The sequence below is a fragment of the Bombyx mori genome, chromosome 5, assembly GCF_030269925.1.
Source record: "Bombyx mori chromosome 5, ASM3026992v2".
In the NCBI taxonomy this organism is placed as follows: domain Eukaryota; kingdom Metazoa; phylum Arthropoda; class Insecta; order Lepidoptera; family Bombycidae; genus Bombyx; species Bombyx mori.
The window spans coordinates 15,648,923-15,663,691 of NC_085111.1; the positions used below are offsets into that span (position 1 = coordinate 15,648,923).

The 14,769-nt window shown below is 44.1% G+C and overlaps 1 protein-coding gene and 1 long non-coding RNA gene across 5 annotated transcripts in view; both read left to right on the plus strand.

Moving 5' to 3' along the window:
• Positions 1-2,488, plus strand: part of LOC101747185 (uncharacterized) — a 61,078-nt gene extending 58,590 nt beyond the window's left edge. For all 4 annotated transcript variants that reach the window (XM_062668815.1, XM_038011003.2, XM_062668816.1 and 1 more), the window contains 2 exons: positions 583-1,594; positions 1,669-2,488. In XM_062668815.1, coding sequence (XP_062524799.1) covers positions 583-1,594; positions 1,669-1,843 — 1,187 coding nt within the window. In that variant the 3' untranslated portion in view covers positions 1,844-2,488. The remainder of the gene's footprint in view (positions 1-582; positions 1,595-1,668) is intronic.
• A 691-nt stretch (positions 2,489-3,179) lies between these two features.
• LOC134198952 (uncharacterized) lies at positions 3,180-3,838 on the plus strand. The gene has a single exon (XR_009973251.1). It is a non-coding gene; the product is annotated as an uncharacterized LOC134198952 (long non-coding RNA).
• Positions 3,839-14,769: the final 10,931 nt, after the last annotated feature.

Consider the following 14,769-nt stretch of genomic DNA (forward strand, 5'->3'; position numbering starts at 1 on the left):
CTGGGCACCGGAAATAAAAATCCGCCCCGATACTGGAATTTTACTTAAACTTATAGTTTATATATTTTATTTTTCAAATTAAAGTAACTAATTTATTGCAGAAACTTTGTTATACTTGTATTATGTTATATATTCCAAAAACATAAATAAATATTTGCTTTTTTTCCTTCTAAAAATTGTAAATTTGGCACTAAGGGAGACTCATAATTATACGCTATTACATAAAAAATAATACTAATTAAATTTATTTAATTTCAGAAAAAAGAAAAATCAATTACCTACATATTATTACAAATCTCCAAGGAAATAAATTGATTAAATCATTTTCATTCTTAATTTTTACCAGAAGCGCCAAAATTATGATTCACAAATAATGGAATTAGATTGAATTTCTTGAATTATCAATTAATCAGAAAATCTTGATAAGATAAAAAAAAAAATTTTTACAATCAAAATTTTGCCGCCTTAAAAAATTTGCCGCCTTGGGCACTTGTCCCGACTACCCTTAGTGTAAATTCACCGCTGACGATATTCGTGTATATTCAAATGAAATTGGTAAATTAACAGCAATGTTTGTTACAGGTGTATATCTGGTGTGGAGAGGAGCGTGCGAAGGAATGAGGGTTTACGTAGACTTCACTTTTACTCTTCTAAGCCGTGACCATTTTACAGCCAACGAAGGCTTCTCCGGCAAGCAGGTTCGGTTCAGCGCCGGATGCGCTGCCCAAGGTCGCGGCAGATGCGTGTCGCTCGCGGAGCTTAACGCCAAGTTCGCGGACGCACGCGGCGAATTTCAACTTGAACTTACTATGTCCCGAGTGCGCACTCTCTACTCTTGCGAGATACGCGCGCCTCGCCTTGATACTCCGCCAATAGCATTTGCCGGCTTCGACTGGCAAGTTTCAGTCAGCGGCGGGAACAAAGAACCCTTAGCTTTACGTCTCGTTCGATTGTCTGGCGAAGGGCAGAAATGCCGAGTTCGTTATGCCCTTGCGCTTGGCGAGGGCGAGCGGCGTATACACTCAGGACCTCTAGAGTGTGTCTGTGATTCTGAGGGACGGACCCCGCCTTGGAACCCTCGTCCGCCTTCTCGCCTACTGCACAAAGGCGTCCGACTTACTGTAGAACTGGTTTGGGCGCGAGCAGTCGCAGAGTTGGCGGTTTCGGCTTCGGGAAGAGCAGCCACTTGCTATGATCGTGATAAGCAAGCGTGGGCACTTCGGTGCGACATGCATTCGGAAACAGTGCGTCTGCACATGCTGTATAGAGATGTGCATCACGTCCCGCGCAACCACCTGCGTTACGTCAGCTGGTCGGCTTGGTTGGTTCGCGCTACTCCTGCAGACTCGGAATCTGAGGCAGAGGAACTTCCTGGAGCTCCTTTCGAACATTACTACGCTCAAGACAGTGCTGATGAGGGTCTCATGATGGAGACCGCTTTGCGAGTGGAAGACGTTTCACGAGCCGGTTGTTCTTTTATGCACCCTGGAGGGGAACTTCGCGTACGCCTCGAATGGGGCGACACCTATCTACTCTTTCAAGCAACTTATCACGTTTATGATGATTTGTGCCGTTTACATGCCCACCAAATGAGGTAATCATTGTGAAATGTGGACCAAGACATGTCTTCTAATACTTTGATTTTGAACATTCACGTGTTTATTGCAGACGGGAGATTGCAGCACTTCAGGCGGAAAATTATTCATTGGAGCGACAGTTGTTTAGCTATCAGAAGAGTCTGGCCTATGCTCAAGCACAGGCGGAGGAGCCACCGGTACCGGAACCCGGCGGACGGCGGTCGCCGGCTGAACGCTCCCTCTCTACAGACACGGAGTACGCGTGAGACGGGCTCTGACGCCCGTTCTCGATCCTTCTATCCTCTCGACTGATTCTGACATTTTTGAGCGATTTATCTATTTTTCTAGACGTTTTATGGCGAGGTGCGCCTCGTCCGCACCGCTTCCCGCCGGTCGCCTGCACCCTCGCCGCTCGATTCTATTGATAGCCGATTATTATACTCGACTACTTTTCTATTTATCTGTACATAAAATATATTTAGATATTATATACTATGTATATTTCTTAACTCGAAACTCGAATTCATATACTTAATACAGTCGATTTATGAATAAAAGTCCGAAGTCTTATGTGGATTTTGAGTTTTAATCGTATTTTACCTGAATCCTTTCACCTTTTTACATTTCGTAAAATTAAATAGAAATCATAACTATCTAAAATTACGTAGGCGTTAACTATTTTTTTTAACGATACATACATTTATATTTGTTAATTAATACCTTTCGTCAAGTAGTTTCCTTATCGTGTGCGCCGAAAACTATAAGTAGTTAATAAATAGCATTTATCCTTCATTGCATAATAGTACATATTCTATTTTATTTCCTCACTTGATATTTCAGAAAATAAAACTATATAAATCTGTATATTTCATCTGTAGCGTTTGGATATGTAAATAAAGATAAAACATAAATGTTCTTTCATTTAAACCAGTAATAGCCTGAGAGATCATGGAATTATGAGTACATTATTCCACATAAATACTTTTTTTTTGTCACGATGGCACCATAGGATGGCACGTATTGTTGACATTCCATTTTAAAACATCTATAGATAGGTGACAGATAGACAATATGGCAACAAATTTAGAAATACATTCTGTTTAATTCAGTTTTATCATATTGTAAACAATACGAGTATATTACGTAAGTAGCAATAGGTAGCAGTAACAGTAGATTAAGTTACCTACTATAAAGTTCGATAGAGAATAAATCTGTAAGAACATTATTATGGTACCATCATTATTGGTTTAAAATTATTGTGGCTTACAAAATGAATATGAGCCTAAAATCACACTCGAAGCGAACTAGTTTAAGGAACCTAACTTCGGAAGAAATACTTATGTAGTGGTTCCATCACTGTACTGAATCTTCCAAGTATCAGTTGTTACCATTTGGCCATTTGACTACATACGAAGAAAGCCTCTTGAATTATTGATAATCAAGGAATTTTAGTATATTTTGGCCATTTGAAAGAAATATATTATATTATTAATAAAGAATAATAAGAAATATATTAAGTATATTTTTTCTTGGCGAGAACGTGAGAGGCTAATTCAAATGGAGTTTTAACTTTGTTGATTTAATATATCTTGTAATAGTGGATACTGAATCTTTATTTCAAATCAGTGAATTTCATCCCATAACCCATTTCAAATATGTACAGTAGTGCCATTTAAAATAAAATATAAGATAAGGCTTTATGGTACGATGCCTTCGCTTTTCACATAGAAGTGACAGTCTCAAAAATAATCAAAATCAGTCAAAACAAAAGCACGTTTCAAAAATTATTTTGATCTGATTCATTTTCTAAAATAAAACTTAGTAAAGAAATTAAAAATGGCTCAAGGCAAGCTAAAAGTAAAAACGAAGCTACCCTCCGGTGCCAAAGCTAAAAAGGGCAAAAATAAGGCAAAAGGTAAAGCAGTCACGAAACGTCCTAACGCGCCCGTTCCAAGTAAATCTTTGATTGAGCGTAACAAGATGAAAGCTGCTGTAACGAAGATGGTGAATTCTGTTGCTGAGCAACAACTTCGAGCACTGGCAACTACCACTCCGCAGCTCTCGGCGGCCCAGCAGCGGGCGGCAGCCGCTCCTACAGCACCGGCACCTGCTAAATGACCTCAAACAATATTGGGATAACCTAACGTGTGATTGTTCAGATTAATAATCTGTAAAAAAAACCTAATAATCAGATTATGTATAATTTTGTACAGATTAAGTGATATTTTTATTAAAATATAAGTATCCGACTGCCCAACTTATTACCTGGTAATGAATACCTAAGTTTTAAATCTGTATGTTTTTCACAAAAAAAATGAATGTCCTAAGATCATATTAAATATTAATATTATCACATCAAATAATAATATCATCAATAAAGCACATAAAAGCTGTTTTAAACTTTTACAGGTACATAATATGTATATATCGACGCTTGAAAGGCAAACATGACTAAGTGACAATAACTGTTTTGTACATAAATGATAGGCAATAACCATATTCGATGCGCAAAAAATATATATTTCTAGGTCTATTAAAATCATTTCAATCCTACAACTACTAGCTAGATTCTACTACAGCTAGATTCATTAAAATAAATTTAGTTTTCAGGTATTTCAACTTTAAATTAGCCTACTGTAAAATTCACGCATTGTCGCTTAGTCACGTTTGCCTTTCAAGCGTCGATATCAATATTAGGATTATGAATACTGCTATAAATAGGATCTAATTATGCTGGTTGCTAGAGTTCAAAGTTCTAACTTTATATCTAACTTATCTTGGGACATGAGGACTTCATACTGGAACACATGGCTACTAAGTTGTAGAGAGTGAGAGATAGTGGTATGTTTTTTTATTAAAATATAATTATCCGAGTACCCAATTTATTACCTGGTACTAAATACCTAAGTTTTAAATCTGTATGTTTTTCACAAAAAAAACATGAATGTTCTAAGATCGTAGTAAATATTAATATTATCACATCAAATAATAATATCATCAATAAAGCACATATAAACTTTTACAGGTACATATGTGTATATCAATCAATATATGAATTATGAATACTATGAGATAATGGTATTTGTCCATATGGGTCCATGACATACCATAACATCGGAAATTATGAATTCATAGGTTTTATTTTAAATTACCTTAAATGCTGTTTACATTGACCAATATTCATCGCGGAAGTTTCATGTGAATGTGTCAGGCATGGATTTAGGTTTAAATATTTCTTCGAGTCAGTTATGCTCGCTTTGGTTTTTAATTCAGGACTAAGTTGAAAATAACTTGCGGACATAATATTCATACAGTTTTCTTGGGAAAATAGTGCAGTGGTTTCTCCTTGCCTTCTGCACCAGATATTTTAGGGGTTATTTGGACCCCAAGGTCACTGTAACCTCTTCCAACTGGTTGCCCGGCCAGGTGTATGGTTATACCGCCAATGCTCGGTCGCCAGAGCCTCGTCCGTTATCCAGCAGGGAGCACCACGACACGGTATACGCCACGCCGTCGCCATCCGGCGCGTGCAGGAAGGAGGAAGAGCGCCAGCTAGATGGGTTGACCAACTTAAGGAGGTGACTGGAGGCCAGATATGGGGAGCGGTATATATGGCGCAGAACCGGACCGAGTGGAGAAGATTGACATACAGTCACGATCCTCAGCATTGAGGGAACGACCAGAAAGAAAGAAGAAGTTGAAAATAACATTATATATTTATTGGTATTTCAATGGTGTAAAACCATGTTATATCATCTGAAACTATTTTATGTCATTGTTATAAATAAAGATGTTGAGTTTATAACTGCTTAAGGTTTTTTTTATTGCATTATCTACATGTTTGAAACATTTTAATTTTGTAAAACAATAAATGGAAATATTTGTGTTTTTATGAATTAAAAGTGCAAATCCACTCTGAATGCCATTATCTATTGTATTTTTTTTCGGGTAGAGGGCCGAACCTCCTACGAGGTCCCCGCGCAAAAGGGGCGCGCGGGGTATTTGAGACTCAACGATCTGCATGGTGTTGTGAGCAGACCGCGGGCCCAAGGATTTTAGGGCCCACCCACTAAACGACTCCCCTGCACTCTTATACCCAACGTCCGATCCCCTCCGAGGTCAGAACCCGGATGAGGTAGGGGGGCTACCGCGGTCAACACTACAACCAGACGGCGCGGCTCACCCCAAGGACGCCCAGCCGACGGAGCCTTCGAGGCGAATCGAAGGCTCTGAAACGTCGGCCGTCTCGGTACGGCAGCCCGTCGGGCCGCCCAGACGGTGCCGCTGGTGTCCCGGAATACCCCGCTGGACCAGAACCAGCCTGCCGGGTCGGGACGCGATACACCGTCGACCGGTCGCTCTATTCACTCCACGGCAGCGCGCTAGAGTGCTGGTAGCGCGCCGCGCGGCCTCACCCCCTCAGGTCGCCCCTTGACCTTCACCGGGGGGAGGCCGCTACCTACAGGATCACCAAAACACTTTTTTTTTTATTGCCTTTGTAGGCAGACGGGCATATGGCCCACCTGATGGTGAGTGGTTACCGTCGCCCATGGACTTCAGCAATGCCAGGGGCAGAGCCAAGCCGCTGCCTACCGCTACTTTACCTATGATGTTTGTTTCATGCCCTATGCCAGGTCTTTGGCGCCTTTTGTATTCTCTATAATGGTATGTTTTTCATGGATCAATCAATCTAGAAATATGAGAAGGAGGATTAAGTTTTTTTTTTGCTTAAGCAGGCCCATATTCATATAATGGCAATTAATGGTAATTAGTTATTGATGTTCCAGGATATCACTATGCGACTAGGGTATTGGTAATGTGTTACTAACTAAAGGTTTAGTAAATTTTTGAGAATTACCATGCTGGAGAGTTCTTTCCAGAGTCAGATAACCTGTGGGGAAAACTGTGGTGGGGCCATATTATGAACATGCGCGGTTAGGTACCGCCATCAGGATGGGTTTTTTTTATTGCTTACATGGGTGGACTAGCTCACAGCCCACCTGGTGTTAAGTGGTTACTGGAACTCATAGACATCCACAACGTAAATGCGCCACCCACCTTGAGATATAAGTTCTAAGGTCTCATGTATAGTTACAACGGCTGCCCCACCCTTCAAACCGAAACGCATTACTGCTTCACGGCAGAAATAGGCAGGGTAGTGGTAGGCACCCGTGCGGACTCACAAGAGGTCCTACCACCAGTGGGTAAAGATATTCTGTTTGTTTTTGCCGTGCAGCACTCAAGCGATCTGGCTTGAGATGTCGAACAGCCGTAATACAATATATTTGAAACCTCTACCACAAAATGGTATATAGTCCCCACTATATCGTGAGTTTGTATACCCTTAGTCTTCTGAATGAATGACTTTCTCGTTATGTAGTATAATTTTCGTTTTCTTAAACAACATTCTCATTAGCGTATTGAAATTTGATATCAGTAGAAATACGTAATTATTCGCAAATGTAAATTAATGAATTAGCATACCCATGTACGATAATGCACACATATGTATCAATTCAAGGCAATGTCGCACGGTGAGTGAACTGTCGCGGTCATTACGGGCACATGGTGACCATTAGTTTAAATTAATAAGGACAAAATCGTATTTTATTTGCTTGTTTTCTTTTATTTTCTCTATTCGATTTCCGTTTCAACATTGTAATCCTCCTACAAAACGGTTCCACTCTAACACGATAAGAAAAAAATCCCCACAACCCTCTTACAACACGCCACGTAGGTATACAACGCGATAACAAGATTTTTGTTTAAAATAATTTAGGGAAATATGCTATGAACACAATATATGGTAATAAGCGAAATTTTATTGCTTATTTTTTTTATCTAAAATAAGTAAAAAAATACATAAAGGCATGGTTGAGATGTTTCTTTCAGAAAAATTACTCTCCTTTTTGTATTGGCTTCTAGTCTCATTTATAACACGGTTTCGCACAGCACGGGATTTTGTAGGAACGTATCTATCATGTTATAGGAGGGTTACCTGTACTATAATGTTTCTAATTATTAAATACAAGAAATCTTAAGTCGCTGTTCGTTGATGGTCAACTGAACTTCTGATTATTTTTGCTTAGATGGGTAGCTATGCTAACAGATTTTTTCCAAAGGATGGCCTATGATGGTCAGTAATCGCAATATACTAGTTTAATACCCGAATTTTTTGTCTCTACCTATTTGCTGGTATCCTAAGAGACTATTCCCATTACCACTTCCGAGGTTAAGGAGGCGATCGCTAACCTGCAACCACGGAAAGCTCCCGGCTCCGACGGCATCCGCATGGGTAGGCATGGGAAGAGTTCGACGAGGATAGTGACCGGTGCTTGAGAGGCCTAAAAGCACCGAGAGTAAATCGACGGGATCCGACAAGACATGTTTAGGGCGACGGTGGCTTTTCCTTGCCCCGTTGCGGTCGGAAAACGGGTACCAGCGAATAGCATGAAGGCTTACAATTCCTTCCCTTACCAGTCATCACGCAAATATATTATACCGGCAATAATCCTACTGCTCTCTTTGCCTCGTTTATCTTCGGTGTTGTCTATTACCGTATTCATTGGCGAAAATAATCCTGTTTAAAATAGTACCAACGTAGCTTTGAAATCGTGGAGTCACTACGTTAGTCCGAGCGGGGGCGAGAGCAAGATCGGGTGATGCGTCGATTTCTTCGAATAAGATTAATAAATACAGGCGGCGGAGAGCAGAGCCCATCGTGGCTAATGACACGCGCGGCTGCAGATTTATATGTATTTTTTTTTTATCGCAAATTTAAAACCTAAACTGGTTGGGGCGATGGCTTTCCCCCTCATCCTTCGAACTGCATGGTTCACTCTTGCATGCACCTAATCACACCTAGCGCCAAGCAAATAAAACTTTGTTACCCGCCTCACGATGCATGTGATAATTATCTAGTTTGTGATACAGGTGTCTATCCACGGTGATTTGATACATTGCGAGATAACTATCCACAATTAAGACATAATACGAGTCGTTTGATACGAGTTCTAGGTCTAGTTTTTGTTTGTTAACGATTAGGTAGGTGTTCGTTGCGGTGTTGTTTTGAATGGTAAGAATGTAATTATGTTGGAGTGGTTTAGAATTGAGATCGATTGAATTAAGCTATTATTTGTGTTACGGATATTTAAAATGGAGTTCGGGAATCTTTAAAACAAAAATTTCTTTTAAACATTTTTACAATTTTTTTTTGTAATTTCCACATTACATATCCTGCGGTTAACGAGAATATTGTGTCAAGTTAATGTTTCGGAAGTCATAAAACTGTAAGATACGTAAATCATTGCAATTTTAAATTAAACTAATTTTTTTTTGTTTTTCTAAGACGTGAATCGTGTATGTGTAGCAATATTGGTTAATTTATTGATGAAAAACAAGAACAGGCCAATTTTAGGGAAAATTTCGAAAGGAAACAAATGAAAACGTGTAGTTTCACTTTCACTTTTAAGAAATTAAACAATCACTCATAATCATTTTTTGGGTGTCAGACATAAATTAAACAGGCCAATTTTGTTCACACTCTGCTTCAATTTGCTATTTGTACATTGATGCGTTTTGTTCTTGATTCATTCTTTTTTTTTTTTTTTTTTATGATTGAAGGATTACTGGTGGCCCGGAGGCCTTTCCAGTTTCACCAGGACAGGTGGGTTAGGTTGCACGGCGAACTCTTTGTCGAGTTCGACGAGTACGGTTACCGAGGTCCCTAAGCCTGCTCCTAGAGCTGAAGGCGTCTAGTGCAAAGGTTATTGGATCTGATGGATCCGTAAGGACGTGTCTAGGGCGTCGACGGTGACTGGCTCCTGCATGATCAGGATTCGGGGAGTAGTCAGCGGCGGCTACGATAAGGCGATTATCATGACGCATAGCCTTATCGAAGTACCGTTCCGACGCTGACTTCATGTATTTCTGTATAGATTCGAGGCCCAGGTCGTCGTGTAGGTCAACGTTCCTCACGAACCACGGAGCTCCGACGGCTAACCTGCAAAAGCGGGATTGTAGAGATTGAAGGGTGTCTATGTGTGTGCGGGCCGCGTGAGCGAACACCACACTCGCGTAAGTCATGACGGGCCTTATGCAAGTTTTGTAAAGTGTCACCTTGTTCCGAAGGGACATTTTACTCCGCTTACAGATCATGGGGTAGAGTCTACCGAGAATAAACGCGGCACGGTCACGGACTGATTTTATATGCGGGCGGAATGTCATCGATGCATCCAGGGTAACGCCCAGGTACTTGACCTTCCTGGCCCAGGGTATGGATTGACTAAAGAGAGTAATCGGGGGTGTGAGATTCCTCCTCCTAATACGGGAGGAAATCCGTGTGGAGCTTCCCCTCTGAAATAGCACCGCAGTACTTTTCGCTGGGTTGATGTCTATGCGCCATTTTCGGAACCACTGTCCTAGGGCTAGGGCTGCGCTCTGAAGCTTCTTCGCGATCAGGGACTTATTTCTACTAGAATAGTAAACAGTCGTGTCGTCGGCGAATAAAGCTAAATGGGTCGGCGGCGACCGGGGAACATCGTTGACGAATAAGCTAAATAGGAGGGGTGAGAGGACAGAGCCTTGCGGGACTCCAGCTGTGAGAGGTCGTGGGGAGGAGCGGGTTCCCTCGACTCGATATCGAAAAGAGCGGTTCGACAAGAAGTCCCGTATGATGAGCACGAGACTATCCGGCACGCCCATGTTGAATAGTTTGAAAATCAAACCATTGTGCCAGACTTTGTCGAACGCTTTTGCGACGTCGAAGAAGAGAGCTCCCGTGTATAACGGTTTTGGTCGATTAAGCCCCACAAGAATGTGCTCCGTGAGGCGGTGCACCTGTTGAACGCATGAGTGATTTGTACGGAATCCGAATTGTTCATCGATAAGAATGCCCTTGGATGAGACGAAGTCTCTGAGGCGTTTGTAGAGCAGACGCTCATACAGTTTGCCTAGAGACATGAGGAGGCTAATCGGGCGGTAGCTCGTCGGATGATTTTTTGGTTTACCGGGTTTATGTATGCCGATAACGTCCGCTTCTTTCCACACCGCGGGAAAGATACAGTTCGCCATAGCGGCATTGAAAATAGATGCCAACATCACGATGAGTTGGACGGGTAGAAGTTTAATAACGCGGTTGGATATACCGTCGGAACCGGGAGCCTTGCGAGGACGTAGGTCTTTGATCAAGTCTTTAACTTCCATCGGGGTGACGGGTGGTAACGCATCCGAGGGTGGCAAGGAGACTCTGCGTTCTACCTCACTGTCTACTAATTCTACATGAACAGGGTCCACGGATTGAGTGCTGGGCGTGCACTGGGTTTGCAATGTATCGGCCAGCAGCTCTGCTTTTTCGTCATCATCGAACGCCGCGAGTCGGCCTGAGGGGCCTACGAGGGGGGGCATACTTACTACCGTATCCGATTTGAGAGTACGAGCTAAGCGGTAGTAAGACCTTTGGGAGGGCGCGAGTCCTTCTAAGAAATCAGACCATCTGGCATCTCGGACTTCGGCGATGCGAGACTTTACGTCGCGTTGTAGGGCACGCATTCGAATACGATTTTCCGCGGTAGGATACCTGTCGTAGGCGCGTATCGAGGCGTTCTTAGCTCTAAGGAGTTCCCTAATATCGTCGGACAATTTGAAGCGGTGAAGGAAGTCCTCCGCTACAACTTGTTTCGATGACCTATCTAATGTCGAGGTGATGTGTGACGTTAAGATGTCTATGGCTTCAGCGGTATCCTGAGGAGACGGGATAGAGTCCGGGTTAAGCGGGAGCGATGGTGGATCAGATTCAGCCAGGCTGATGCCCAGCGTGTGCCAATCCACCACAGTCCTCGTGACGGGAACGGAATCGGGAGCGCGACCGAGCTTCATAACGACGGGACGGTGGTCTGAATCTAACTCTGAAACTACTTCGATCGAGTGTAAGCGCAGAGTTACGTTTTTTAATAACGCTATGTCGAGTATATCCGGGCGATGCGCGATATTTAGCGGGTAGTGAGTCGGTGTTAGCGGAGCGACGATATCGAAGGCGAGATCATCGACTAACGCGTCAAGCCGCCTGCCATTCGGGGTTGTGGTGTGTGAGTTCCACCTGATGTGTTTACAATTTAGGTCGCCCGCCAGAATGACAGAGCTCCCCATACCGAGCAGCGCCTCGATATCACTGCTTAGAACGATCTTATCCGGTGGAAGATAAACGGACGCGATAACGATCGGCGCGTGTCCCGTCAGTGAGATTCGGCACACTGATGCTTCGATATTAGTGAGCGCGGGAGGATCGAGCGGGACGCAATGCAGGGCTCTTCTATAGTAAATGACGGTACCACCACCACGGGCAGAGAGCCTGTCGTTCCTGACCATGTTATAGTTCGCGATTTTAGGGTCACGGCGCGCGGGCTTAAGTAGGGTCTCCTGCACTAAAAAGATATCAATTTGGTGGTCACGCAAAAAGTCAGAAACCTGATCACGTTGATTTGCGAGACCGTAAGCGTTAAAAAATCCTATCGTTACGGATAGGGGCTTTATTCTACTTATATACGCCATTGATTACCGGCGGAGTGAGGGGAGGACGTACGTATTTAATGACGCGTATACGTCGGCGTATTCCTGCACAACGGCGATAAAGTGTTGTGCAGTGGAGGCAGCGCGAATGGCGTCGCCCAAAGCGTTAACGCGCTCAAAGTTGATCGACTGAAAGAAGTCGATCGCTAAAGCGAGATTGTCGGACGCGGTCGGAGGGCAGGTCGCGGGAGAGGGACGAGTCGCGGGGGCGGGACGAATCGCGGAGGAGGGAGTTGTAGCCGTGTTCGTGTACGGCAGCGGTTTTGCCCAGGCCGAGACACTGGGCACCGCCGCCGGAACGAACGCTGGTTTAGCCTGCGACGCAGAGGGTGCCGAGGCTTTGATGTCTGGGCCGGAAGCTCGGAGGCGGTTTTGGCGGGCGACGCGGCGATTTATTTTAGGGGCTCGGGGGCAACCACGGTAATTCGCGGGGTGACCCTGTGTTCGACACAGGACGCAGCTAGGCGGTTCCGTCGCGGTTTTTTGGTCGCGAGCGCAGAGGGCCGTGGCGTGATCGCCCAAACACTTAACACATCGGGGGCGCGCGTGACAGTTACGGGAAGAGTGCCCGTACAATTGACAGTTATGGCACTGGCTAGGAGTGCCTTTTTTATGGGGGGCTTCGACAGCGATACCAGAGAGCCTACAGACGGTCTGTGTGTTAAAGATTTTCTTACCCTCGGGGGTAGGCTGGAGAGCGACTAGAACCATATTATATGGCTCCCTACCGCGACCGGTGTGCATACGGTGCACAGAATTCACTGGTAGGCCTTGTTCTAACAGGTCGGCTTTTACGAGCTCTCAACGCGGAGTTCGCGCTCCTCCTGGAGCGTATACGTATGGAAACTTATACGCTCCTTACGGAGGTAAGAAGAGAGGGCCCTATGGTCGTCGGGTGTTTGAACCTTAATTTGAATGCCGTTCGCGAGGTTACGGGCATTCGTGAAATTTATATTTTTGGCCTTAAGGGCCAGGCAAACTCGATCCCAAGCTGCCTTCTCCTGAAGGATAACCGGGGGAGGGGTCTGGGTTTTATTTTGTGCCACCGGACGCGGCGACGGAGTGGCACGGGCTGGGGGCGCAACGGGAGTCTGAGGGCGGGGGCGCGACGCGTTCACGGCTTTGCTAATTTTAGCGGCCGCGGGAGCTCGAGACTCCGCGGCACGCTTCTTACCCTTCTGTACCAGGGTGAATCCATCCGTCGATGAGGCGGGGGCGAGGTCGACCTCCATGTCCGAGTCAGAGTCGGAGCACGAGGAGGCGGGTGCAGGCGACCTACGAGCAAGTGTAGGTGTTTTAGAGGGCGCGACGGAGGCCGCGGATGATCGCTCAGCTGAAACGATGGTCACGGCGGACGACGCAGCAGCTTTTCTCGCCAGTATAGGCGACACGGGAGCGGCAGGCACGACAGAGGCTGCGGTGCTCAATGCAGAAGCTCTGCACGCAGGTACAGGCGACGCAGGAGCAGCGAGCGCGGCGGAGTCCTCGAGAGGGCTCGCAGTGTGATTGGCCTTGAAGGCCAAAAACTCCGAGGCGAGCTGTGGGTGGCGAAGTCGGAGGAATTCCGCGAATACAGCGTCCATGATCGCTGAGTACCCAGGTGGGGCGGCCCCGGGTCTTGAGAACACTCGCCTTGCGGCGAGGCCCCAACTTCTCGGACCTGAGCGGTTCTATTGAACACAGGTGGCAATGCGGCGCGATTACTACAGGACAAAGAAAAAGCACAACAAAACAGAAATTACGAAAAGAAACAAAACAAATAAATACTTGCAGGAAACCACTTTGTCGGCAGATGTACCACGAACACAGAAACAACAAAAGGAAACAAAACAAATAAAAACTTCCAGAAAGAGCACTTAGTCGGCAGATGTACCACAAACACAGGCCGCGCGAACAATGGCCGGGCTAACAAAAGCCGGGCGAACAAAGACCGGGCGATCGAGTGGACGATGAGCACGTCCGCACGTGACGGGTGCCTCTATCGGAATCCTTGATTCATTCAAAATTGCTTTGGACTTCTTATACTAATTTTTACACACAACGCTACCGCGATGTAATTTTGTTGGCCTGTGACATCTATTGACGACATTTGTCAACTGTTGGATTTAAACTTAACAATATTTTAATGGTGTGCAATATAAACCTCATATTTAATAATAATTCTTAATATGTACAGGACTCTATATAATCATATAAATAATCATAAACCTTACACATTCGACTTAGACTTAGGTTAGGTTTAAATGAAAGGCTCTCGTTGATGTCTTTTACACGAGCTTTAAAGCGCTTTATTCGACACTCCTACGCATGAAGGATGACATTGATTTAATTATAGTTCTATTTCTTAAATAATGTTTCTACAAAAATGTTCAAAATCAAATTTACCATATATGTAATGAAATATAAAATTATTTATTTATATTTATTCATGTATATTTACATTGGTGAACTTAACGCTTGCATAGTAATAATGGTAGGTGCATCGAAATATCTATAAATTATTGTTACGAAGTGCAAAATGCGGGAGCGAAATTTCTTGTTTGTTCGTGTCTCGTCAAGTTTGAGGTGATATCGTTCGGCGGCAGACAATAAATCCGGTTCTGGCAGCAGAGCGGTGGGTTGCAAT